The 25,456-nt window shown below is 54.6% G+C and overlaps 3 protein-coding genes across 3 annotated transcripts; 1 reads left to right on the forward strand and 2 right to left on the reverse strand.

Annotated features, from left to right (window-relative positions):
• Window positions 1–1,671: 1,671 nt before the first annotated feature.
• NCLIV_055770 (conserved hypothetical protein) lies at window positions 1,672–2,862 on the reverse strand (the record flags this gene model as incomplete). Its single annotated transcript, XM_003885131.1, has 2 exons — window positions 1,672–1,743; window positions 2,536–2,862. The coding sequence occupies 2 exons, from the start codon at window positions 2,860–2,862 to the stop codon at window positions 1,672–1,674; spliced, it is 399 nt and encodes a 132-aa protein (XP_003885180.1).
• Window positions 2,863–5,381: 2,519 nt separating this feature from the next.
• Window positions 5,382–9,081, reverse strand: NCLIV_055780 (conserved hypothetical protein; the record flags this gene model as incomplete). The annotated part of the gene is made up of 2 exons (XM_003885132.1): window positions 5,382–7,319; window positions 7,645–9,081. Coding segments are annotated over 2 exons (3,375 nt in total), but the record flags the coding sequence as incomplete, so codon positions are not given.
• Window positions 9,082–11,593: 2,512 nt separating this feature from the next.
• On the forward strand, window positions 11,594–24,942 carry NCLIV_055790 (conserved hypothetical protein; the record flags this gene model as incomplete). The annotated part of the gene is made up of 15 exons (XM_003885133.1): window positions 11,594–13,159; window positions 13,593–13,826; window positions 14,134–14,360; window positions 14,772–15,395; window positions 15,775–15,946; window positions 16,352–16,481; window positions 17,170–17,310; window positions 18,183–18,547; window positions 18,988–19,359; window positions 19,935–20,357; window positions 20,787–21,230; window positions 21,811–22,672; window positions 23,314–23,654; window positions 24,015–24,427; window positions 24,855–24,942. The coding sequence occupies 15 exons, from the start codon at window positions 11,594–11,596 to the stop codon at window positions 24,940–24,942; spliced, it is 6,402 nt and encodes a 2,133-aa protein (XP_003885182.1).
• Window positions 24,943–25,456: the final 514 nt, after the last annotated feature.

Here is a 25,456-nt window from a genome sequence, read left to right on the forward strand (position 1 = left end):
GGAAGGGAACGTCAGTTTCTGTTCTGTCCACTAAGGAGCGTCCTGCGGCCGAGATCTTCAAACTGTGGACATCCACTGATACTGCACACGAAACAAAGGTACACATCGCGGAGGCTCGCCGCACGGATCACGCTGTGCTCTCCCCTGCACCGGTGTACCTTCCTTGCTTGTTAACAGGACGGAGCAACAGCCACCGATTGCTCCTCCAGTAACCGTTTCTCCGTCGGGCGGCACGATTGGTATCTTGGTTATTATGTTGATCGGTTCAGTCTTGGCCACATGGTGCAACTGGCACCTCTGGTTCACACGGAGACTCTACGCTGTACCGAGGACTGAAGGCTCACGCATTACCCGGTCCAGCGGAGAGTGGGCGATTCAATAAACCAACAGAGCCTCATGAACGTGAGAAGAGCGACAAAAGAGGCAAATCAAGAGCTGCTCATCCCAAAAGAGGACTAGCATCATAATCTCAGACGTGGCGTGGATCTGGGCGGCTGCTTCCGCTCTCGGGGTCCTCTGTTGCTATGAGAGGAAACTAAGCGCCGGGAGTGGCGCACTTGGTCGCACGGACATGCGTCGACCTTCAAATACCCCACCGGCCGGGTTCTCTGCGAGTTCCTTCTCCTAGTTGCTACTGCACCGATACCCCGTATTTGCAGTTTCCCGTCTACAAGTTGCATGCTTTTTCTGCGGTTCGCAGAATTCCACGGTGACGTATATATCGAGTCCTACCCTATGTGGCTGCAGGGCTCCATGCAAATTTAGACAGTGCGTGGAGTGTTCTGTTCCAGGTATGTCCATGCACTTTTTTGAGAATCACGTGTAGGGATTCCCCTCTCATACAACAGTTCGCATGTGTCTAGCAGGCCGCACACGCGCCGCACTGTCGTACCCATTTGGGACGTTCCAGTCAGTCTTCTTGGATGACTGACAGTTCCTCCATGCCACGCAAGACAAAAGTTCTCCTTTGTCCTCAGTCGGCGACGTGGAGCTACCAGCTAGATGTAAAGGAATCCGCTGGGGCATGTTCTTGCACTAACACCCACACCACACGTCTCCCGCAGATGAGCAACTTTTCGTGCGAGATCATAGGCCACGTCACATCTGCGTCTTTGTGCCAGAAGGGTGGGCTGGCTTGCGCTTATCCTACTCTTTCCCGTGGAGAAGTGATTCTCCAGGTCCTACGGAGCCACATATTGGCCACGGAAATGCCTGAGTGGTCCACAGCGGAATACGCATCACGCTACGAGTGGGTACTTTGTCACTGTGTGCGACGGTGATCAAACAGATGTGACTACTTCCCATGATGTCGCTTGCCTTCGCTAAATGTGGCATAATGCAACGAAAACGCGTGTGCACTCGCAAGCGGAAGTATTTCTAGGAGACACGTTCGGTAGCCGGTTGTACCGACAAACGAGGAGACGCGTTACAATATTCCACGAGACTCGGTCTTCACGCGCGACAAACGACAGAAAAGAAACAGCTCCCTGGAGCAGGAGCAACTTGAACTTTTCTTCAATCCTTGAAACGCGCGCTGCAATGGAGCACTCGGAATCGCGAGAGACCGACCGAGCAGGTGGTCCGGGGAAGATGGGAAGGGCAGCACAGTTCCGTTTTTATGCAAATTAGACCATCCTATGTTTTAACGAAGTTGTTGAAAAAAGTTTTCCCTCACGACAAATGGGTGTTCTTCCCTGCATCATAGTGGAACAGGTTCCATCCGGTCTCGTAGCGGTGCCCATGCTGCAAAGCGGGAAACACGCAGCAAGAAACAGCGAAACTAAGGTCGTGCTGGCACGACTTCAAAAGGACACTCCCGCGAATCCCAAGTGAATTTACAATGTCAGTGGCTTTGTCAGGTGTACCCTACGATTGAGCGAACCCGGCCCGCGCCTCTGAGCGGCAAAGCTAGCTCCAAGGGGGTTGTTCTCACATCAGAAGAAATCCGCGTGAGGAGTCGACACTAGCTCCCCCAAGACTACGTACTCTGAGCTCTAACCACGCTGCCACTCAACGCACGTGACTGAAGACCATGGATAATCTCTGTCTCTGCGAACACAACTCGTATCAGGGTCAGGATCTTCGAGATCCGACTGCACCTCTCGATATGAATGCATTGGTGCCACGGTTGCTTGGAAGCTGCCTTAGGAGTGTGACTTTGCAACCGTAGATGAATTCTCACGCATCCGCGACTCGAACAAAGTTTCTGTTGGTCTGAAGCCTCAATATTAATGATCCTTCATAGAGCATACATGAATGCTGCCACTAGCCATCTCCCTTGTTTCCACGCATGACGCGGGAAAAGGCAAGGTCATTCTGGTCAGCTGCAAGGGCGGTAAAAAATGGAAATTGTGCCTGTGGCACGGCCAAGCGTGTCACTAGGTTGTTGGCGAGGGTGGTACGCCTAACCCATATCGGTTTAGGGAGCGCTGGAGGGATCAGATACGAAGGCGTAAAGATAGTAGATATGGCCACAACTAGCTGGAGGCGACGACAGCTCTCATCCACAGCTCCCTCGGTTTCCTTTAGGCTTACTTCGCTGTAGTATTTGCTCAGTTCGAGCTTCGTGTGGATGCAAGGGACGGCGACAAGCAGCACGCAGAGAGCAATGATGCCTTTTGTAGGGTTCTTCTCGACTCCCGGTTGCACATTCGTCGCCTGGTTGCAGATTTCAGTCTGGTACTGAGTCGGGCGGGGCTTGGCAACGAGCATCTGAACGGTGTTGTCGGCCAAGCTAGCCTTGCTGCTGAAATATCGGCTCCGCAGACTCTGGAGAGAAGACGACACCGCACTGCGTGCCGCCCCCGAGCAGGCAGGACGCAGGAGTGCCCGGGCAGCTGCTACAGCGGCTTCACCCAGCATTTTGTCGGCCGAAGAGAAAAGTAAGCGGCACGCAATTTTGGTAAGAAGCAAAACTACATCCAAGGCGCCCCTTCCTGAACTGTGGAAACTGTCGGAAGGGATGACCTCGTGTGTACCGAGGATAAGCTATCGAAATCGACGCGGAAGAAAACCACCGCCGTGGACAGGGCACAATTGGCGAATTCGAGGCTGTGATTACAAGCCGGACTCTTATCCACCTTTATGTGACTGGTCTTGTTCACCTAGAATGCGTTTCTCAGAATGCAACCGCATGCAAAGGGTAACAGAAAATCCTGGCCAACGGCAGATTCGATTTTTACTAGAGCGCCGGTGTCTCACTTTCGCTCGCCGTTTATTCGGTCGCTCTCTGGGTTCCTAGTACCCCGGGTTGTGCATCCCTGTTCAGCAGCATCAGCATCCACAATAACTCCCTGGCTTAGCATTTTCTCTTCTCCTAATGCGCAGCTTTCTCAGTTTCACGGCCGATGACTTCGGTAGGAAGCTTCGCAACTGTTCAGGGGAGTCTTGGTCCATCAGGAACTTGCGGCGGGACCGGGCTAGGACGAACGGAAAGCAGTTACAGCTGGAACACGCGAAGTCCACCACGCCACGAAATCGTGAAGCGCCGCCGTCAGTCTAGCGTTTGTTCAATACTCATATATTTGTATTGCGCTGCAGTGTTAGCCGAGAGAATTGAGGAGTGGAAAGCGATAGGAAGCCTGGCCGCAGCATGTCCTCCGCATACGCTCTTGTAGAGTGACTGATCGCCAAGCAGAGAACATGTTTGAAGGAACGAGACACGCTAGCCGGTTGGTTTCTCGTATTTGTGAAAAGGAACACATCCAATCTCACTCTGCGGATGACGAGAGCGTTCCTCTTCGTCCCGTCTCCATTTCGAGCCGTAGACGACGTGGTCTGTTCCCGGTTCTGATCCGTGTGCTGTTCTGTCAATCTCGGGTTCATCTTCGTGTCGGGAACAACACTAGAGAAGCTTTGCCTTCCTTCTTGTCAGAACTGTGTACAAATCTTGAGGGGGCATGGCATCCCGCTTTGCCGTCAGCAAAGAGTAGGTATTAGACCCGGGGACTGGCAGCGAAGAACGACACATTGCTAGACGGAGCAGCGTACTGTCGCTGTTTCCTTGTTGGGAACGGAGACCGTTGTGGTTCTGCCTGTTTAATTCCTTCCATCCTTCAAGGCTAGATAGGAAGCCCGTTAACTCCCCTATGATCCTATGCTTTTTTTTTGGTTCGTTCTCAAGAGATTCAGAGCGACCTCGGTCTACAGACAGTTCCAGTGACATGTAGAACTAGACGTTTGCACCGTAAACATGAAACAGTTCGTGCCCACAATTATCGTGCAGATTTACCTCGATCGCATGGAGGAAAGTTGCTTTCTGCAGTTGTGAACTGAGTTGTCGTACAAAGGCACAGAGCTAAAGTAGAGGAGACACTTCTTGAGGATTTGGGGGCATCAACGTCGGATCGAACGGTCGTTTTATGTTTCTTTGCTGATCAACATACGCGCGCGTTTGAATTCCTGTAAGTACGGAAAGCTGTGTCCCCCTTGAAAAAGTTAGGATGCCGTTAACTCTTGCTGACAGATAAACGGAGACTATGAGGAAAAAAAGTACTCCCCAGAAAAAGGTAGTTTGTATAAACCTAGGAATCCCATTTTATAATGTGTAAAAATACACATAAAATGGGATTCCTAGGTTTATAGACTGTATAACTGGAGTTATAGTTATTTAACTACCGCTTGGAGGAAGACGAGACACGGCACTCTCCAAATTTTTTGTGACGAAAGATGGAACAGGCTAGTAGCAGAAAGCTGCGCTTCCCCCGTCCCACCATAAGTCTCCGCTGGACGTTTTCAAGCGAATCTTGAGCAGGCCTTTGTGAAGTTTTTTTTCGCTTCCGCACTCACTCAGTCTCAGGAGGACAGTGCTACTAGTGGCATGCCCTGTTTTCCTCTCTACTGCTTCAGAACTGTTCTCAGGGAAGCTAATTCAAGACACAAGTTGGTTAAAACCGTTCGTTGCGACAAACCAATTCTGACGAAATGCCTGGGATGCGCTGCGATAGGCTCCCTCCTCGCGACAACGGCCCATCCTGTGTTCTGGCTTTTCCTTCTGCTCAACACAGCTCTTAAACAACTCTACAGATGAAGCATTCATCGCCAAAAATGCACAATGGAAAACGAATCGGGAAAACACGGAAAACACATATGCACGCGCAGAAGCGCCAAATCAGTAGGTACGTACATACGATATCCATATCTTCATCCACACAAATACACTCCTTGACAGATGCATGCCGCCATGCTGCCTCTTAAACTGCTGTATCAGGAAGGAACACGCATATGCATAAATGCAGCTGTACAAATATACCCATACACGGATCTATTTATACATTTCAATAGACACGCTTCAGTTTATGTCGCAACTCTTGCTCAACTCCGATGTTCTGGCTGCTCGGATCTGCTCTTTCCGGTCATTCTTGTGAGCTCTGTGTCGCACCTTTCTGGCGTCTCTCTCTGATTAACTGCACAGCTCGAGCCAATCGGGCATTCGTTTCTTTCATCTGCCGCAGGACGGGTGACACGCTGGAGGCTTCGTTTCTGAATTTTTCCAACATTTCCATGTTTATTGTGCCTCGATTTGCACTTCGCAGAGCTTGAAACAGAGCTTGAGGAGAAAAGGAGGTATTTGCGAATCTTTGGTCCCTGCGTGTCCCCTCAAAACCTGAGGTGTCTATACATCCGAATTTCGGCGAAAATGCAGATCCGCGTTCTCTCTGCTGTTCCTTTCCGCAGTCAGACTTGTGCTGTGTCTCAACCGTCTCACTGTCGTCCACTACGTAAACACTCACGGACTGATGTTTCTTCACCCGTTTGTGCTCCCTTTCGTCGGTGATACCTTTCGAATTAAGGCTTTCTTCAAGCAGAGATATGCACGAAGAGAAGCCTGAGCAGCTTCGACCCTGGTGGACGCCCATCGCCGGCACGTCTTTGAGTGAGGCAGAAGCCGCAAATAAAGGAGAGAGGCACGACGAAGGGGATGCGGACGACGACTGTGAAGATGAGGAAGGCGACACAGGGGGAGGGACGGGCACAGTGGAGGAGGACGACGCGGAACTGACTGAAACGGTTTTTTTAGACGCGAGAGAGGAACTCTGAGACGTTGCGTTAGGCCCGAGCGGCGTCCTCGCCCGTCTCGGTCTCTCGCCCGCCCCGTTGGTGGTCCAAGGGCCAGTTTGAGCTGAAGAAGCATCCGGAGAGCCAGGAGACCTGAAGGCTGAGACGCCAGAACCAACCTGACGAGCGGCATCGCTGCCGCTCCCTCGCCTTTCTGTCTGTTGGGACCGCCTTTTCTTCGTCAGGATCTCACCAGCAATCTGGTTTCGTCCCTGCACGCCTTCTGGTCGTTGTTCTACACCGTTTTCTCTCGGCCTCGGTCTCCGGGAGTTCGCTGGCTTTTCTCTTACACTGTTTCCCTGGTTTCTTTCGTCACTGTCTCTCCCTTCCATGGAGAAACTCGGTTCGTCTTCGCACAAATCCACGATTTCTGGCGCACCTACCCCCCCTTTCTCTTCCTCTCTTTTCCGACTCTTTTCCTCTTTCCGAGATGGATTTTCCTCTTCGTTACCAGGGTTCCTGTCCCCTCGACAAGCGCGCGTGCCGTCTGTTTCCTTCTCCGGCGCAGTCGCGTCGCCTCTTTCCTTTCCTTCCTGGGTCCTCCGCGGCTCTCCACAAGAGACCTTGCCCTCCGGGCACCGCCGCTCCCCACCGCGAAACAGAGCTGTTCCTTCTTCTCCCGTGGCCGCGCCTTTCGCTTCATCCCCCCTCGCTTCGCCGCAGCCTACTCGACGCACGTTACGCCTCGGCATTCCACTCCTCGCCGATCTCGAGCCGACCGAGGACAAAGACGCCACCGAGGCGAGAACAGCACGCGAACAGCCGCGCTGTTCGCGCGAGACACCGGAAGAAGCGAGAGGCGCGCATTTGTCGGCAGTCGCCTGCGCTGAGGACGACGCGATAGACGCAAACAGAGGACGAGTCGGAGAAGCAATCTTGGGTTGTGGGAGAAAAGAGGAAGGACGCGAAGGGGAAAAGGCCGGGCTGCATTCGAGGCGAGGAGCACTGGGAGAGGGACAGGGAGATTGACATGAGTCAAGGAGAGAACACAAATCGGCCCTCCGCTGTCGACTGGCCGGAACAGTAGAGACGCAAGATGACTGAGGAAGGAAGAGAGATGAAACGAAGGAATATGTTGGAGCCTGAGCCGAGGAAAGAGAGGGAGACAGAGCCAACCGCGGCGGCAGGGTTCCAGGATGCCTGGGCACGGAAACGAGGGGATAAACGGAGGAAAGGAGAAGGCAGGGAAGCGAGGGAGAGGCTAGCCAGAATGCGAGACGAGGCACTGGCCGAACTTCGACAAAGCTGCCTGCACGCACCACCGCACGCAAACGGAAACAATGCGAGTGGCAGCGGCGGGGCAGGAAAAAAAGAAGAGGGACCGCACCCCCAAACGGGACACTGAAAAACGGACAGGCGACACGGCCCAATGCTGAACACAGCCGCGCGGACAAGCGTAGATGTGTGCGAGAGGCCGTGGAGGCTGAAAAGGCTCAACTCCTCGACAGAAAAGACGCTCAAAGACCTTGTACAGCGAGAGAGGGAAACTGTTAAGGAGGCAACTGTCCAAAAGCGTCCACAGGAAGATTTCGAGAGAGAGGAAAGCCGAAAAACGACTCTTTGCAGACTCCTAAAGAGCAAAACAGTCGGGAGAAAAGAGAGAGTTGACCTACTTGTTAAGTTCTGCATCTTCACCAGTAAATCGTCAATGTCCTGCGACGTGCACCAGTCCCACGGCGCCCCAGTTCCCACCCAGTTTTGCTCGATCAAAACAGACCACAATTCCTCGGTTTCTGTCTGCCTGGTTTCCTGACGCCCTCCTGCGGTTCTCTGCACGACGCTGTCGTTGCTGCAACGGGCACCCACGAGAGAACGGTTTGTCACCTGTTCGTCTCTTGAAAACTTCTCTCTCTCCTCTCTCGCTTCTCTCGGGTCTTCGTTTCTGTCACCTTTCGCCTTCCCCTCAGCGCCTCTGTCTCCCTTGTTCCGGTCCTCCAGCGTCTCTGCATCGCCTGCATCTGGTTCTTCTTCGCCCCTTCGGGCTCCGTCCTTTTCCCCTCGTCGATCTGGAGGAACGCACGGGGACGAGGAGAACGAAGAACGGGAGGCTTCCCGGCGACGACGCCGTCCGCAGCTGCGGCGGGTCCTTCGGCCTTGCGCTTTGCGGGATGAAGAAGGAAGAGAACCAGAACCAGCGTGAGAAGAGAGAGACGTGTAGGGAGGAGAGCAAGAATTGGTGGAACAGGGAGAGACGGAGGGAGCGGGAGAATCAGCTCGGCGAGCAGAAGGCGAAACGACAGAACCCGAAGATGCCGCGCAGGGTCTTGGAGACGACGACGGAAGGATCGCGCGGCTCGAAGACGGCGGCCTCAGAGCCGCAAGAGAAGTCGAGATTCCATCTGTGAGAAGAAGAAGGAGAACGTCAGCCCGTTCTTTATGCTTCTCCACAGCTAGGAGCCTACAGGGCAGGAACTCGATGCGCCTCAAGTCCGCTGACAACTGCGCCATCCGCAACTCTCGACATTTTGATCGCGACAAGAACACCGAAGAAGAGCACGAGGGCGACGACGATGAGAGAGAAGGGGTGGTCTGGGCAGGAACGGAAGGAGACGACGTGGGAGTCAAGCAGATCGAGGACGAAGTGGAGAACAGAGCAGGCCAGGAGTCGGCAGAGGAAGAATCCAGAATTCGTCGCTGCATGTGAGACGTGCCACCGGAGGGACTCGCTCGCGGCGGGGTTGGAGGTGATTCTCTCTCTCTGGTCGACGCTGTCGAAGGCAACGCATTTTCCTGGTTGGCCTTCTTTGTCTCTCTCTCACTGTTTCCCTTTTCTTCCTCCGCTCTGCGGCTTTCTCCGTCTCTCTCTTTGTGGCCTGTTTGTGTGGTCGCCTCTGTCTCTTCTGACGCGCCTTCTTTTCCCTTTCCTCCATCCTTGGGTTCCTTGGTCCTTCCGCATCCCTCCTGCTCGTCTTCGGACGAGAGAGCTTGCTCCGCCTCCAGGAGAAGTCTGTCGCGAATCTCTAGCAAGAGAAGGTGTTCGGTAAACTCTCTTATCCACCCACATTGTGCTCTCTTCTGTCCCATTTTCGTCTCCCTTAACTCTCTTGACAGAGGCACGTCTTCCTTGAGAGCCTTCTTTGACCTTGTGGAGTCTTTCTGTCTCTGCCTTCTTCTCTCGAGTCTGGTCTCTAGCGTTTTTAATTCATTTCTCTTTCTCCTCGCCTCATGCACGGAGAAAGAGAAATGAATTGAAAACGCTAGAGACCAGACTCGAGAGAAGAAGGCAGAGACAGAAAGACCCTCCTATGCGTCCTGTGTCCAGCCCGGCTGTTGGGCTGTTCTCTCTTCCTCTCGTATTCACGGAAAGAGCGCTCCCAACCGCCCCGGGAATATGCCGTCCTTCTTCGGGGTGTGTTCGTGTTCGTTTCCTCCTCTTTCCATTCCTTCCCTGTTTTTCGCCCATGTGTCGAGTGAGGGAATGACATTCCGACGTTTTGCTGGGCTTCTCCCCTCGACCACCAAAGCGGGGGAAGCGCGGCAGACGACAGACCGGAGAGAGAGTGCCGGTCAACGGGTTTCTCCTTCTCGTGGCCTCATGACTCTCGCGTTCCTCTCCTTATCCATCCTTTACCATTTCTTCTGGCAAATAGTCATGAAGGCGCGTTTCCCAGTGTACATCCACTCCAAAGAGACCGCCACCGACCTGAGGTGCCTGGTGTACATACACCTCGAGTGCGGGAGAGGTTGGTATGTGATGCGAGGTGTATGTACCCCCCATGAAAAGAGCAGACGGCGTCGTGTCATTCGGGGGAAGGTACACTTGAAACCAAAGAGGAACACACTTCGCTCGAAGAAGAGCGGATCGGAAAGAAGAAAAGAGAAACAGACGAAAGGAAGAAAACGGCAGCCACATGAACACCCCAGTCCTTGATTAGTTTCTCCCAGTGGGGGACGAGAAACACCACCACAGAAGAACAAAACTCAGTTCGCCGGCGCTACTGTGACCGAGGGACTGACTGCGGTTTGTCACCCCCGGCGCTTTTCGCGTAAAACATTTGAATCTCTGTTGTTTTCTTCTTTTCCATCGAAGCACATTCTCTCCCTCTTTTCAGTCTGGGGTCTCGGATGTCTCGCTTCACCCTTTCTTAGAAAACCAGCAGAAGGAGAACGCAAGTCTGCTTCTGATCTCCCGCTTCGGACCATGCGGCCGCAAGACACCCGCGCCTCGCTACTAGAACTTCCGGCAGCTGAAGAAATATATCCTGCGTTTTTTGCCCATGTGTCCCTTCCTTTTTTCTTCGGAAGGCCCAGGGAGCCTTCTCCTCCAGAGATGAAATTTCCTCGCTCGCTTTTCTCCGTTTTTAATGGAGAAAACCACGGAAAGATAAGCCAGACGCGGGCGAGCTGTACGGTCACCGCACACGGCATCTGCCGTTCGTCACCCTCGTGTGCCGCCTTTTCTCTGCTCTCGCACCACACGAAGCAAGAAGGCCGGAGACGGTTCTATGCGTCCCTGCGCGTCGCGAATGTGCACAGGACGAAGATAAAAAGTTAGGGAAAACAGAGAAACCGAGAGTTGAAGGGAAAGGCCTTTCCTCGCTTCTCTCTCGAAAGCCCCGCGCCCCCTTTTCCTTCTCTTTTTCTTCTAGGAGAGAAAACGTCGAACTGGCTCGGGCGCAGCTCCCGCCCGCCTCGCCGGTAGGACGGACGAGAGACGAGATTCGACTCTCGGTTGGAAAAAGGGAAGCGGAGATAAAGAAGCAAGGGAGCAAAGGCGCACTGCCTCTGTGCAGGCAGAATCCTCTTTTCCTCTTCGTTTTCGAAAACGCGGAAGAGGCGTGGCGACAGAGGCTTGGCAGGTCTCGTGGCTCGCAGCCTCCAGCGAGAGGCACAGCTTTGCGCTGGGTGTGCGTCGCCAGCGGTCTTGAGCGTTAGGGGATAAAAGGGAGACAGGCAGCGCGTGGAGGGTGAGGAGCGACCGAGAACAGAGCTAGACGGGCGCGGGAAGAAAGCCACAAGAACGGGGTCGTTCTCTGGAAAAGAGAAAGTCCTGCCTCGAGAGACAGGGGAGAGGGACGGAGCAGAGTGAGACAAGCTGAACAGCACTCCTAAGGCTTTTTTTTCTCGCCAGTTCCTACTTTTCTCTGTCCGCAGACCTGCACACTGGAGGAAATAGGAATTCGAGAGCGAACGCGGCCACGGCAGCCGAGTCTTCTGGTAGAGAATCGGAGAGAAATGGAGGCGAGAAAGAGACAGGAGGAACTGTGGAGTGCCTCGCGAATTCGTGGTTTTTGTGCGCCGTGCTCTCCTTTTTTGTAAAACACGACGTAGACCTGTCGACATTGGACACCCGTGCGCTTTACACGAGGGGGGCGTCCGGCGGTCTTCTCACGTTCGAGCTTCCTCTCGACTTTCCGTGTGTGTGTTCCATTCCGCGCTCTCTTCTCATCTCGTTTCCCTCGGCGCAAGGACTCTCTCGCTCTGTAAAGTTCTAGCATCCTCTTCCTTCTTTTCTCTTTGCTCTCCGTTTTCATCTCTCTCCTCGTTGCATCCTCTGTCTTTTCCTTCTCTTTCTTTTCCTCTTTCCACCTTGCCGATGGCTCCGCGTCGGAAGCCTTCCTCCGTGGCGAGGAAGAGCACTCCGCCTCGAGGAGGGCGAACAGAGCTCTCGAGAGGCGACTCCTCTTCCCAGGCCAGCAGTCCCCGGAGGAGCTCGCCGCGTCTCTCTTCGTCTCTGTCTCCTTCGCCCCGTTCCTCAGCGGCTGCGAAGGAGAGGGGGAGACAGAGAGGGAGCCGCGTACGGGAGGAAGCCTCCTTGGAAACAGATCGCGAGGCAAAGGTCGAAAAGGCAAAAGCGAACCAAAAAGAGAGACAGAAACGCGACTCGGCGCCCCCCAGCACTGCGGTGGCTTCTCAACGAGGTGTACATACAGCGGACAGAGGGTGCCCTGATTCACGGACGTCCGCAAAGCAGCGGAGGCAGCCGGTGCGCTCTTCGTCGTCTGACGAAAACTATCAAGAGAGCGAAGAAGAGGAGGAAGAAGAAGGAATGAGCGACCGGATGAGGAATGGAAGAGAAGTGAAGAAGGCCCCAGCTGATGCCTCTCCATCTTTTCAACGTCCTCGGCGCAGTGATTCCGCTTCGCCGGACGAAAACACTGCGCCTTCCTCGCGTCGCTTTTCCTCCGAGGACCGATTTCCTCCTCCGTATCCTCTGCATTCTTCCACGGCGCGCGAAACCAAGCGAAAGCCAAGCTCTGCCTCTGACCCGACCGTTCGCATTTCCGCACGGGCGCCGCCGAGGGCCGGGAGTGCGCGGGAAGGTTCTCTGCCTTCGAAAGAGGGGAAGAAAGAGAAGACTGCAAGCTCGCCGTCGGCTTCTCGTCAGGCGTCGCGCGACAGCGTTTCGCGCTCTTCTGAAACGCTCTCAAAGGCGCCAACCTCTGGAGACCGCGCGCCTACGGCCCCGCTGCCAGAAATTCACGAGGCGTTCGCCAAGTCCCAGACCGACTCGTTCGCGTTGCCGCAGGCGCCTTTCTCGCCGCCTTCGAGTGTCGTTACCGCTCGGCGCCAAGCCGACCAGCTGGTTCCCTCTTGGGTCCGACACTACCTCTCCGTTTACTCGCGCTTCACGGCTCGGGAACTCTCCCTCACTGCGGCTCTCGCGGGCGTTCGCGGCCTGCTGCACGAGGCCGCCGACGTCGCCTTGTCGGAGGGTGGAAAAGAGCGAGATGAGACAGAGGGGAAGAAAGAGGAGACGCGGAGGCGCGAAGATGGGTGGCGTGACGAGACCGCAGTGACTCCAGAGCGCCTTTTAGAAGTCGTCTTTCGCCAGTGCTTGCACTTGAGTCTGACGCTGCCGAAACTGCCGGAACGCGAAGGCGGCAGGTTGTGCGCCTTCTTCTATCGGACCCTCGCGAAGCTCGACGAGGCCATCAGCGAGGCGAGAAGGAAGAGAGAACGGCGCCACGGACCCAAGAGCGAGGAGGGAACGGCGGCCGAGGAGGGGACGAAAAAGACCAGCGACGCGCAGGAACGCCGGGCGGAAAGTGCACGCCTGGAGGACGCACGCGTGCTCGGCGAAGAGGCAGAAGACGGAGGGAAAGTCGAAGGAAAGACACGCACCCCGGAAGATGAAGCCTTGAGATACAGATATGTCGAGGTACGCCGCACATGCTTGGAACTGCGCCACAGACGACGCTCTTTCCCTTGGTGCTCTGATTCGTCTTCCACGTCTCTCCTGTCCTTGTATCCTCCATTTTGTTAAGCTTTGTGCCTGTGGTCCCTCTCCACGATTCTTTCCTCCCGATTCCCCGACGTTCTCTTCTCTCTGTGTCCGTCCCACACACGTCGCTGTTCTGTTTCTCCCCTCTTTGTTCCCTTTGCGTTTTCCTTCTTTCTTGTCTCCCTTTCCCTCCAAACTTGCCTCTTTCGCTGCGTCACTCGCTTCTTCTCTCTCCTTGTCCACGCGCCTCGACTCGCGGCGTTTCTGCACGCTGCGCCTGCTCGTCGCCTTTCCTGGAGGCCGCTTCTGTTTCCGCTGTCGCTCTCCCGTTTCTCCACCTTCCTGCTGTCTTCCTCTCTCGGCCTTGCAGGCGCTCTGGTGTCGCCTTCTGCCTCAGCTTCTCTGTCGTTCTCGAGCGGCGCGCGTCGGCGTCTGCTGCTTCCTTCTCCAGCTCGTCGGCTGGGGCTGTGGAACTGGGATTGAAGTCGCAGAAAGCATTCAAAAAATGCACCGCCAAATTTTGCTGCAACTCCTCGGAAAAAGCAAAGAAGCCGCTGTGCGCCGCATGGCCCTTCTTCTCCTGGAACACTTTCAAACGCCTCTTGTAAGGACTTCCGGCCTCCGCAGAGAACAACGTTACGTCCTCGTATACCTCTCGTGTCTTCACACAGTTAAAAAAGGCCAGCTGTACGTACACGGCCTATTACAACTGCGCTTCTCTTCGTATACGTGTCACGAATGTGATGTCTCATTTGTGCATCATCTATATCTATCTATCTATACGTATATATACGTATGTATCCCTTCGTAGCTTTTTTACATATATGTTTTCCTAGGATTCTGGCACTGGATCAAGAAGTTGCGTTTCGTGCAAGTCTGAGGTTCGTGTTTTCTCTGGTTCTTCGTCTCAGCCGTCCTGCGCCGTATGGCGTGCTTTCATGGGTCACTTGACCGACGAGGCACCAGCCGTCCGACGAGCAGCCGTCTGCCGCATTCTTCTTCCCCTTCCGCACTCGCCCGAGTCGCCGCATGCACCCGCCACTCTCGAGTTTGCCGCGGCTGTTTCCCAACTAGTCACTCGCCGCGCCTGCGATGCGTCAGCTGACGTTCGCGCCGCTGTGTACCGGAGACTCGCCCAGTGAGTCTCCAAGACAGTCGAAACGGCATCGAAAAGAAAGGACAAAGTGGAGAACAAGCTACAACAGAAAAAGGGGAAACCTACACGATATATACATATATATATATATATATATACGTATTTGCCTGTGCGCAGGCATGATATGCTACCAACGCACCTATGCATATATATATATATATATATATATGCAACGTCTACTGATCTGTCTACGCCTTTCTGGGCTCTTTCGCTCTGTCGAAATGCATCTCCCTCTACCTGTGTGTTCTCTGAGTATCCGTCGAGGGAGGAAGCAGTCGAGCGAAGCCGAGTTTTCTCCACAGGCCTTTTCCCCTGGTATATGCATGCCTGTATCCCTTCGTGTGCATATTTATGTGTGTATGCATGCGGCTGTGCTTTCGCGTTGCTTTTCAGCAATGACGCGTCGTTCTCTGTGGAGCAAAAGAGCTTTCTGGTGATGACGGGTTTGAATGACAAAGCGAAGGGGGTTCGGGAGGCGTGCAGTCGCATGCTGCGGCGCTGGCTGCAGTTGCGCCATTCGACAGCGCCTGGAAACCCCCCGCGGGAAGACGCGCGCGACCGCGTTTCGTCTGGCGAAGCAGGCGAAGCAGCGGAAGGCGACCGGGCGGAGGTGGACGGCGAGCAGCTGAGGCAGAGGGACGCCGGAGCCGGCGACGACGCGGGGCTTGACGGGGGTGGAGTGCATGCGTGGGAGGGAAGAACCAAGCGCGAGGAAGCAGAGAGACCGCCGCACGAGCGTTTGGAAGAAGAGCGGGAAAGAGACGAGATGGCGACGTTCACGGCCTTCTGCGAGTCTCCTCTCCACCGGCTCGTCGACGAGTTGATGGACAATATGCCGTTCAACGAAACTGCCATCGAGGTCCTCGTCAAGGAAGTCTTGCTCCACTGGCCTCAGGACTGTCGCCTCGACCTCCTCCGCAGAATCCAGAGAAACGGAAAAAACCTCTCCAAGTTAACCGCTTCCGGACTCCTCATCCTCAGGGTGTACATGCAGACACTCGCTTCCGAAGAAGACCGGTAATGATACATATATATACATACATATACATATATACATACATATACATATATACTTATATATATGTATGTATGTATGTATATATATATATATATATATGTATAGATAGTCGTATTGAAGGAGACACACTCAGTGGGCTTACAGATGTGTTTCGGCGGCCAAGTGTAGTCGTTGTCGCTTCTTTATCTGTGTAGTTTTTTGCTTACGGTAAGGTCCCCTTTTCCTTCTTTCTAGATCTCCCGCTATGCGTGGCTGCATCCTTCTGTTTTGTCTCTCTCTTTAGAGGTACTTCTTTTCTACCGTTAGACGTGCGTGTCGATCGCCGTGCCGCCGACCTTTCTGTCTGGCCTTTGCGTGGATTTCTTGCGCCTTTTTCAGAGCGAGCCTCGACGTTCCGGATCTCCACAGACTCCTCCTGCAGCTGCTCGCGGCCTGCAGGCATCACGAAGAGGAACAGAAGAATGCCGCCGCCTCGCAGGCAAAAGCGGTCGGCTGTAAAGACCCGGTAGCTTCTGCGCAGGTCGAGTCACAGCTGCAAGGCACCGAGGAGGTACACGCTTCTAAACTTTCAAATTTACCTTGAACTGTCAAGTTCACCTGTTTTTTTCTTGATCAGGGAGACCGATTCTGGCACGCACACGTGACGTGCGTCACACACGTGATGGTTCGCGTGATGAAATATATCCTATTGCGTGCATAGGCATGGGAGTTCATCTTTAGAATCTGACGAAAATCGAGTGCGTAACAGCCGTTTGAAGCTTATTGCCCTTGCGACCCAGGATACATCCGTAAACGTTTCACACAGAAAAATGGTCTGGTTCCCACACATTTGTCGGTTTTTTCGTGTTTTCTCGGTTTTTTCTTCTGTCGTCGTCCGGTGGCTGTGCTGGACGCCAAGGTCCGCGTGTGGACAAAAATACCCCAAAATCCGGCCGTCTTCTCCCTGTGTTTTTAGCACCTCTTGACCCTTAACGTCTGCCTTCGCCAGTTGCTCCTACTGGCGTGCTTCGTGGACATTGCTGAGCAACAGCAGGCGCGCCTCCTCGACGACGCCTGCGAGCAAATCCTTCTCAAGGTCCCCTTGGGTGAGAGAAACAAAGCTGCAACACGAACGTCGACTCTCTCCAAACGCACCACTCTTCCTCTCTAAACCTACGAGTGCATCTACCGATCTCTGTATGCTCTCTCCCGTATCTGTGTGAATGTAGATTTGTCTGTTCAGTGACGTGCACAGCTTTCCTCTCTCTTTATATCCGTGAAGCTGAGTATCTGCTTCCACATACTTTTATGCACGCACGTGCACGTACGGTTGCAGGCAGACGCGTCCGTCTGGCTCTTTACCTCTCTAACGCAATTCAGGCCTCCGCTCTTTTCTCTCTATACCCTATATACAGTTACATACATTGATATATATTTATATATATTTATATGTATATATATATATATATATATCCGTGGGGCGGTTGGCAGGTGTCTGTCGAGCACCACGTGCGCCCAGCTTTCGCCTCAGAGGTTTTGATTTGGGTTTTGCGTGGTGCGGTAGCGCTTGCCACGGTTCGAATATGTGGGCTGAGGCAACGCCCGCAGGCGCGTTGGAGTTTTGCGACACGTGCGGTTCATGTGGAGGACGTTTCGGCCCCTCTCTGCATCTCGTTCGTCACGACTCCTTGTTTCAGTGCCGCCGGAACATCTCCGTTCCTCTAGCAGGACGCGCTGTGTGCCTTCTCCATCTCTCTCTATGGATTCCTGGCTTCTCCCCAAACTTTCCTTCAGTTGACTGCGCGCGCCTTCTGGCCTTCAATATCGATCCCCTGGAGACGCGAGTCACGCCCCTCTCTCCCGGTTTCGGAGATTCCGGACCCACGCATGCGTCAGGTTTTCTTGCGTCGTCGATTGGGAATGCTCTCTGGCCGGGTGAGTCAGTCCCCTCTCATTTTCCTTCTCATCTTTGCACGCGTCTCGTTCTGTTCCCTGTTCTGTGTTCGACTTCTTCCCGTCCTTCGTTCGGTTCTCAGGTTCCTCTATTTGCTTGTTGCCCGTCTCTCCACCTCCTTCCTTTCGCTGTCTTCTCCGTCTCTGTTTCTTCACGCGTCGCGGTCCACGTCTTTTTCCCATCTTTTCGCGTGTCTCTCCGTTTGTTTCTTTCGCAGGCTACTGGATGCGTTGTTCCGCGTTGGGAGCATGCGTCCAGCTGCTGCGCCGCCTGCAGCGCGTCCTTCACGCCGGCGAAGAGGCTGACGCTTTCCTTTTGGGGATTGAAGACTCCGCCCTCGACTCGGACGGGAGGAAATCGGCGTGTGCGAAAAACCAAACACTGGCGCGCATGCAGCAACTCGAAAACGCCTTCTCCGAGAGGATCTGCACGCTCATTGCTGAAATTCGAGAGCCTCTTGACGGCAAGTCTCTCCCCCTTTTCAGAGATGCAGAACGCATGCACGTATATGGAGTCCCACACAGTTCTATACTTGTACAGTTCCACATACACACACACATATTTGTATTTATCGGGATGAATTTAGCGGATGCGTGAAGTCTTGATTCTCCCTTTTCATACACTTGAAATAGTAGCGAGCAGGAGTTCCTCTCCGCTCGGCCGCCCGCGCGCACGCGTCGGTCTCGCTGTTTTTGCATGGACCTGTGTTTCTCGGGGTGTCTGCATGCGCCTTTCTCTCTGTATTTGCAGGATGTGCAGTGCGCATGCGTGTTTGTTTCCCGGCGGCGTTGCTCGAAGCGTTTGAATGTAAATAGATCTGTGCGGCCTACAACCTGTGTTGCGTCTTTCTCAGTTTGCTGCGAGGATGCGAACCTGGCGACCGCGCTGTGGTCAAACACGGAGGAAGTGGATCCTTTGACAGTCCCAGTGCAGGCGTACGCGATGCTGCCTCTGCAGCAACAGCACTCCGCATTGCTCGACGAGTTGGCTGGGCTTCAACAGAAGTCGAGGGGACTGTTTGAAGTCGCAAACTCGCTCCGAAATTCGGCAGCCGACAAAAACGGCGAGACCCAGCAAACCGCGGGGAAGGGGAGACCAGGCGGCGAGGAAGGAGGCGAGCCGATGGCGCATGCCGTCCAGCAACAAATTACACGCACGCAGAAACAGTTCCAAAGGACTGCAGGGCTGGCGCTCGTTCTCAACAACGAATTGCACGCTGTGAGACTAAAGCACAGCTTGTTAGAAAAGGGATTCGCGGCCGAGCGTTTTCTCCCGAGAGGAACGGCCGTAAAGAACCCGCGATGAGGCGTGTTTCCTCCTGCCACACAAGAAAGGCTTCTTATGACGTTTGGGGTGAACGACGCATCCAAGGGCGTTCTTTTTCCTGGGACACACGGCGCTGGCGCCAGGGGAAATCGGGACGACGTGCACAATCCCTTCAGGCTCCAGACCCGTCGTTTTTTCCGGCCTGCACGGCGCCGGTTTCCTCTGCTCTCTCCTTTGTCCTCTCACTCTTTTTCATTCCTTTGGTCTCTCCCCTGTTGTATCGTTCATGCATGCTGTCTCGCTCGCTCTCTCGCGTTCTAGAGCTCCGTCGCAGGTTCTTCGGCGCTTAACCGCCCCCTTTCTTTTCCCGTTTTTTCGGCTTTCCTTCGCAGCGTTGGTTTCGCGTGTCCTGCATTCTGGACGCTTTCTTTGCTCGGTCGTCGAGCAACGGCAGCGTCGATCCTGCTCTTTCCGACATTCCCTCGTCCATTCTTCTGCCTGCCCTAGAGTTCTACTGCAACGAAGCGGACGCCTTCTCGTTCTGCGTCGCGTCGTGCTGCTGCGAAGTGTGCTGCGCGGCGTCTTCCACACCTGCGTCTCTCACCGGAGACAAGCGTTCGGGAGACGCATCGGCGAGGCGCGACGGAGAGGAGGCCGAGGAAGGACAGAGCTTGAAGTGCTGGCGAGAAAGAGACCAGCGACTGCAGGAAGCGGCGCTCGGCATCCGATGCAAGAGTCCACTGCACAGCGATCTCTGCGAAGTGGTAAGAGCCCGAGGAACGAACAGCGGGGGTCCGACGTGCTAGGCGCGGAGCGACAAATCCAAAACAGAACGGAAATCGCGGTGCCGCGGCGCCTGCCACACGTCGTGGAACCTGGAGCTCATCCGAGAAGAACATGGAATATGCGCATCTAATCAATATATATAAGTATATATCAGTATATACAAGTATATACAAGTATGTGTATATATATATATATATGTCTGCGCATGCAGACGAAAACTATGGAGGAGTCTCGCGCGCGGCGCCGTTGACAACCTGTTTGCCAGTGACGCGTAGCCGACAGAGTTTCTCTTCTGGGAACTTGCGTCTCCTCCCCTTCTTGTAAGGGCGGCTCTCGTTTCGAGCACCTCGCCAGGAGCGCACACAGCCTCGGACGTTGTCTGTGGGCCGTCCGGGCCTCTCTGCGTTGGGGGATCGGAAGGCGTTGTGTGGACGCGGTGCCGTATTTCCGATTCAGCGCCTTCTAGAGGTGGAAAGGAACGTTAGGAACGTGTTTGCATGCATCGGGCGTTTCGCTTCCTCTGCCGCGTGTGTGCGCGTTCGCCTGCTGACAGCTGGTGACGAAGTCGCTCGGGTGCTTCTGCTTGTTGAGCACGAGACACCACGAAGTAGCGAAGCAACTGAAGGCCTACCACGTGTCGCTGCTGGCGTCTCTCGGAGAGCTTCAGTCCACCTCTGCGTGTCTCCAACAGAGTCTCAATCATCAGCAGGCGCTGCTCGTGGAAGAGCGCGAGGCAGAAGAACGTCTGTCGAGACGCGAGCGTCGCCTTTTGCTTCTTTTGCGGGAGGAGGAGGAGCGAGAAGAGCGGGCTCCCAGAGAGGGGCGCTTGGCGAAAACGCGCGACAAGAAGAAAGGCAAGAGCAGAGAAGAGAGGGAAGTCGACATTGAAAGCGCGCGTCAGGGCGTGGACGAAGCGACGGCGGCGACCAAACATGTGGCTGAGGAGTGCCGGAAAATCGCAGCGCAAATCCAGGAGGTGAGGCCCCGAAAAAAACGCCGCCTGGGCGTTTTTGTTGCGTGCGGAGATCACGGGGAAAGATACGGCGTGTGTTTCGTGTCGTTCAGGGAACGCTCTCTCTCTCTCTCTCTGTGTCGAATCGCCCTGCGGATGTGCGTTTCTCTTGTCTTCACGCGTCGTTTGCTTTTTGTGCTGTTAGATCTTTCCCTTTCTTTTTTCCGTGTACACTCCGTGTGCTCCTGGAGTCCGCGCGTCTCCCGCGTGGTGCTTTCGACATGTTATTCCTTTCCTTTCAAATGTTCGCGCTTGGCCACCCGTTGCTTCACGCTTCGCGTCTTTCCCCGCCTCTCCCTTTTTCTCTTCGATGTAGCTCTGCCGTTCCTCCTCGCAGGTGTCTGTCTTGAGAGCGTTGCCGAGCTGTCTCTCCGTTCCCGCGCCTCTCTTCAGGCAGAAAGCGCGTTCACCTCCCACATGCTTCGCTGCGAGCTCTACGTCTGTTTCCTGGGAGATCTTCTCCTCTCTCACCCTACGCTGCTCCAGTCTGAAGTGGCCAAACAGTCTGTTCTGCTGCCGTCGCCCGAAAACGCCAACTCGTCCTCTTCGCTGCTGAATCTTTTGTGGCAAATTGCGACGGGGGAAGAGGCGTCGACGAAACAGCTGCAGAGCATGGCTTTGGCAGTGCTTTTGAAGCTTCTCGTCCTCCCTTTGGCAGAAGACGAGGAAGGCAGGGAGGCCTCAGGCGACAGGTTGGAAAACGCCTCCCTGCAAAAGGGGGCGGACGCCTTGCTCACACATCTGCAGCGCGTCGTCGGAGATCGCTTGCGCGTGCTCTTGGAGGTGGTGTATCTACAACCGACGCTCGAGAGCGGATCTCGAGAAGTGATGAATTACGTAAGAAGCGTCGATCTCACACAACGCGATAGAGCAGAGAGCGTTCTTCACACGCCTAACCCCTGCGGATGGCGCCGCAGCGCTCTCCTCTCGATCCTCAACTGCGCTCGAGTTTCGAAGGCGTCCGTCCCACACGGACCGTGCACGTTTTGCAAAATCACGGGCCAGAAGTGGATCCAGCGACACCCATAGCGAGATCCAGGGATTTTCCGCCACGGACCCTCTGTTTCGTTCTTCCACTGGTTTGTCTCCTCAACAAATCCCCGCGACCTTCCGTTCCCCTCGGGTTTCTCGCCCCGCCTCACCGTGGTGGGCGAGGGAGAACGTTTCCCTTATCGGCACCATACCGACTGCGTTTTCCCGCTGGAACGTGCTTCGTGGCCCCCTTGTTTTTTGTCGCTCTGGCATCCTTTCTTTCTAGCGGTCTCCTCTTCTCTCGGAACAGCCCCAGCGTTTCCGTTTCGTCTCTGCGCTCGTCTCCGCACACGCGTCGGAGGTTCTTCCTCAACGTCTCCCGAGTCTTCTCCAGCGTCTCACGCAGTCTCCCTGCGCATGTCGATTCTCTGCCTGCGGCGTACAGGTGCACTCGGCCTCCGTCTGGGGTTACTCCGCCGACACAAAGCTCCTGTGCTTCACAATTCTCCAGTGTTTCGCCTCGCCACTGCTTCCTCCTGCGGCAGCGCGCACGGCGTTCGGCGCCTTCTTCGGCGCCTGCCGACACCTCGCGACGCACGGCCTCCGCGGCGTGTTTTCTCTCCACTTCACCGTCCACCAAGAAAGCGAGAGACGCGAGAATCGTCTCTCTTCTTCTGAGCCAGTCTGCGAGGACGCTCTCGCCGCCTTCGTGGAGGAGCGCGTGAAGAGCGGTGCGGGCGAGTGGACCGAGACTCAAATTCTGCCTCCGCTCCTCAAGATGGCCAGAGACATGAAGAAACTGTTCCTCTTCGCCTTCAGGGGCGTTCGCAGCGTCTGCTTCGCCTTTGCGCTCGCCAGCCTGTCGAGTGCCGAAAAGAAGAGCACTGCGCGACGAGAGACCAGCGCGGACGAAACAGACCCCGAGAGAGAACAGAGCCAAGAGAAAGAAGAAAAAGACGGAGAAGACCGAGAAGAGAGAGAAGAGAGAGAAGGAACGGAAGTCGCAAAGGAGTATGTGACGCGGTATCTCGAACTGTTGATTGTTCTTCTCCTCGTCGCCGACGAGTACATCAGGCCTCTTCTTCTTCTACAGCCGAACTTGAGGTTCTTCGACGTTGTGGCTTTTGCTGTCTCGGGCTGGGTCGACGGCTCTGCCGAAACGGGCATCCCCCGCGGAGACAAGGGACAGCGCGAGAGAGAAAAAGAGAAGGAAAAGGAGAGTCAACTTCGATCCCTTGTCGACATCCACGCCGCCTGCGACGCTCCAGGATGCCTGACTCTCCTCGTCGTCGTGCACCACCTTCTTCGTAAGCTTCAAATACGCGCGCAAGACTCCCGCACACCTTTTGGTCACTGGGACGTCTCGAGCGTGTGTCGGTCTCTTTTTCGCGGCCTCGCGCTTCTTCCGGTGTCTCTCTCTCAAGGGGAAAAATCTCCCTGTCTGTTTTAACTGGATGCGAAAGGACACTCACCTCCTTCAACCTCGCGTCTTGTCTCTGTCAACCAAGGGAGATCGCCCGATCGCCGGCTTGCGCACTCTGTCGCCTGCACTGGGGGCGAAGCCGGAGAGCGCGCGGCACTCAAGGAGTGAAGGCGTCCAAATGCACAGGCGCGCCTGGCGGAAGAACAAGTGAAAAAACACACCCTTTTTTTATGCACGGCGTCCCAGTTGGGTGCACACACACGCAACGAGAAATACACGTCTGTATCATCCTACACAAGTCTAAATATATATGTCAATATATAATAGAGATATGTGCATATATATATATATATATATATATGTATATATGTATATATGTATATATGTAAGCGCGTTGGCGTCACGCTTTGGTGACGTCTCTTTGGACGTCTGTATACCACCTTTTTATGAGTGCCAGCGTATATATGTCTGTGCATGCGTTTTTCGTTTCTTGACGTTTGCCTTAATTTGCGTGTTCGCCTCCAGGTGAACTTGTGGCGACCGTCAGTGCCTCGGCGCCAGCGTCGGCACAACCCAGTGCAGTGGCGAGTCACCGCCTAGCGACGAAGGTGCTGTCGGAGTCGCTCGAGAAGTTGACGTTCACTTTGTTCTCTCTCGTGTCTCGCCACGCAGACGGCCAGCTCTCTGCGTTTCTCAGAGAGGACAGGCAGGAAGGGGAGCCGCGGGAGAACCTGCAGGAGCAAACCGAGATCCAGAAAACGGTGGAGCATCTCCTGCAAAGGAAGAGCTGTGTCGACCTAGCGCAGAGAATGAAAGAGAGTCACCGTTATGCAGTGCAGGAGCAAATCGCTGAGGAAAATGCCGTGGTAGGTCTGGCGAGACGCGCACGTCCGGGGCCGTCCGTTTCCACTTCGCTTCGAGCTGTCACCACGGCCCGACTCCAGGGTGTGGGCGTTTGCCAACTTTGCGCTCGCGTTCGCGTTGCGTTCCGAACGTGTCTCTCTCGTTTTTCTCTCTCTTCCCGTCTCCCCGGTTTTGTTCCTGAGACGTTTCGTCTGTCGATTTTCGACGCTGCGAGAGCCCTGTCTGTTGGAGCCGTCCTCGGTGGGTGTCTGCAGCCCTCGGGGGACAGCAATCGCGCGTGGGTCGGCATCTCTTTGTCTGCTCGTCTTTTTCGAATCTCTTTTCGATCTTTCTCCACTTTCGGTCTCCTTGTGTCTGCGCAGTTTGCTTCGCCGTTTCTGACGTTCCCGTTCGCGTCCCTGGACGTTCACCAGACGGCGTCGAAACTGCAGGAGGCGTTGCAGGAGCGGCAACGTCGCGTCGAAGAGCGGGAGAGGCGCCTGGAGGAAGATCGCGATGCATGCGAGAGCTCGGAAGAAGAAATCGAAGAAAGTCCTCCCGCGCGCAGAACGATGGCGCCTCGAAAGTGTAAACAGGAGCCTGTCTGGCCACAGGCGGCGCACCCGCGGGACCGGAGACAGCGCGAAGAAGAGAGCGACTTCGAATCGTGCGAATCGCACAGTGGCGATGAGGACGACTTAGAAGAACCGAGCAGCGAAGAAAGCAGTGAGGACGAGGCTTCCAGCACCAGGAAGAAAAAGACGTCCAGAGCCCAGAGCAGAAAATCGACGAAACGGTAAGACACCGAGATGGTATGGAAGGCTAAACCGGTCGATGACACACTGAGACTCTCGAAGGACCGGCTTTACATTCCCTGACTCGTAAACAGCCTCCGCCATGTCAGAGCCGCCAGCCCTCGATGCGACAATCTACGTCTATCTGCATATCCCCTGTTCACACCTACCTAAATCTCTATGTATATCGTGAGTCATTACGTGCACACTCGTGGCTCTGGCACCCGCATCTGTTTGCTTCTACACAGATATAAACTACATGTACGTACGCGTCCAGCAAACATATACATATACATATATATATATATATATATATATATATTTCTGTGCATGATAGAATATGCGTTGTGCTATGTGTGTGCATGCACACGTGAGCGGAAAAGTTTCAAGTTGACGTCGGCTCGTCAGGTTGTGCCTTTTTGCATGCAGAGCCGAGTTGCGAGGCATGTCTGACCGAGGCGAGAGCGAAGAGCGACGGTCTGCCGCTGGAAGAAGAGTGAAGCTGGAGAGGATGTAGGCAGACGAAACGTCCGAACAGGATTTGTTTTGGCGTGTAAGGCTGTCGAAACTATGATGCTCTCTCGTGTCCTGGCCTCTCTCGCTTTTCTCTGCTGGAGAGGCGGGTGTTTCAGCGACGTCTCGGTGTCCGTTCGGCGTCGTAAAAAGTCACACCGCGCCATGTGCGTTTTCGCGTTGCCCGAACGAAGGGAGGAGCTGCGTCTCTGTGCACGCATGCGCGCCGTCAGAGAGCCCCCGGTCCGATTCTCAGCGCCTCTAGCGCTCGATTCTTTTCGCTCTCATCTACTGGGCCTCCCAACTCCTGACGCTCTTGTAGGAATCTTGCTATCGACCAAGCGTGTCTGTGCACACAAGTAAACGCACGTCTACAAATAAATAAATAAATATATACATATATATATATATATAACATGAAGAAGTTGCAAGTGGACTAGAAATATGAACATTTCGAGACTATTTCTGGTCCTTTCCGCGTCCTGATGAATCTCTCGACGTGCTTCCTTCGGTTGTTC

Source organism: Neospora caninum, chromosome XI, assembly GCF_000208865.1.
Source record: "Neospora caninum Liverpool complete genome, chromosome XI".
In the NCBI taxonomy this organism is placed as follows: domain Eukaryota; phylum Apicomplexa; class Conoidasida; order Eucoccidiorida; family Sarcocystidae; genus Neospora; species Neospora caninum.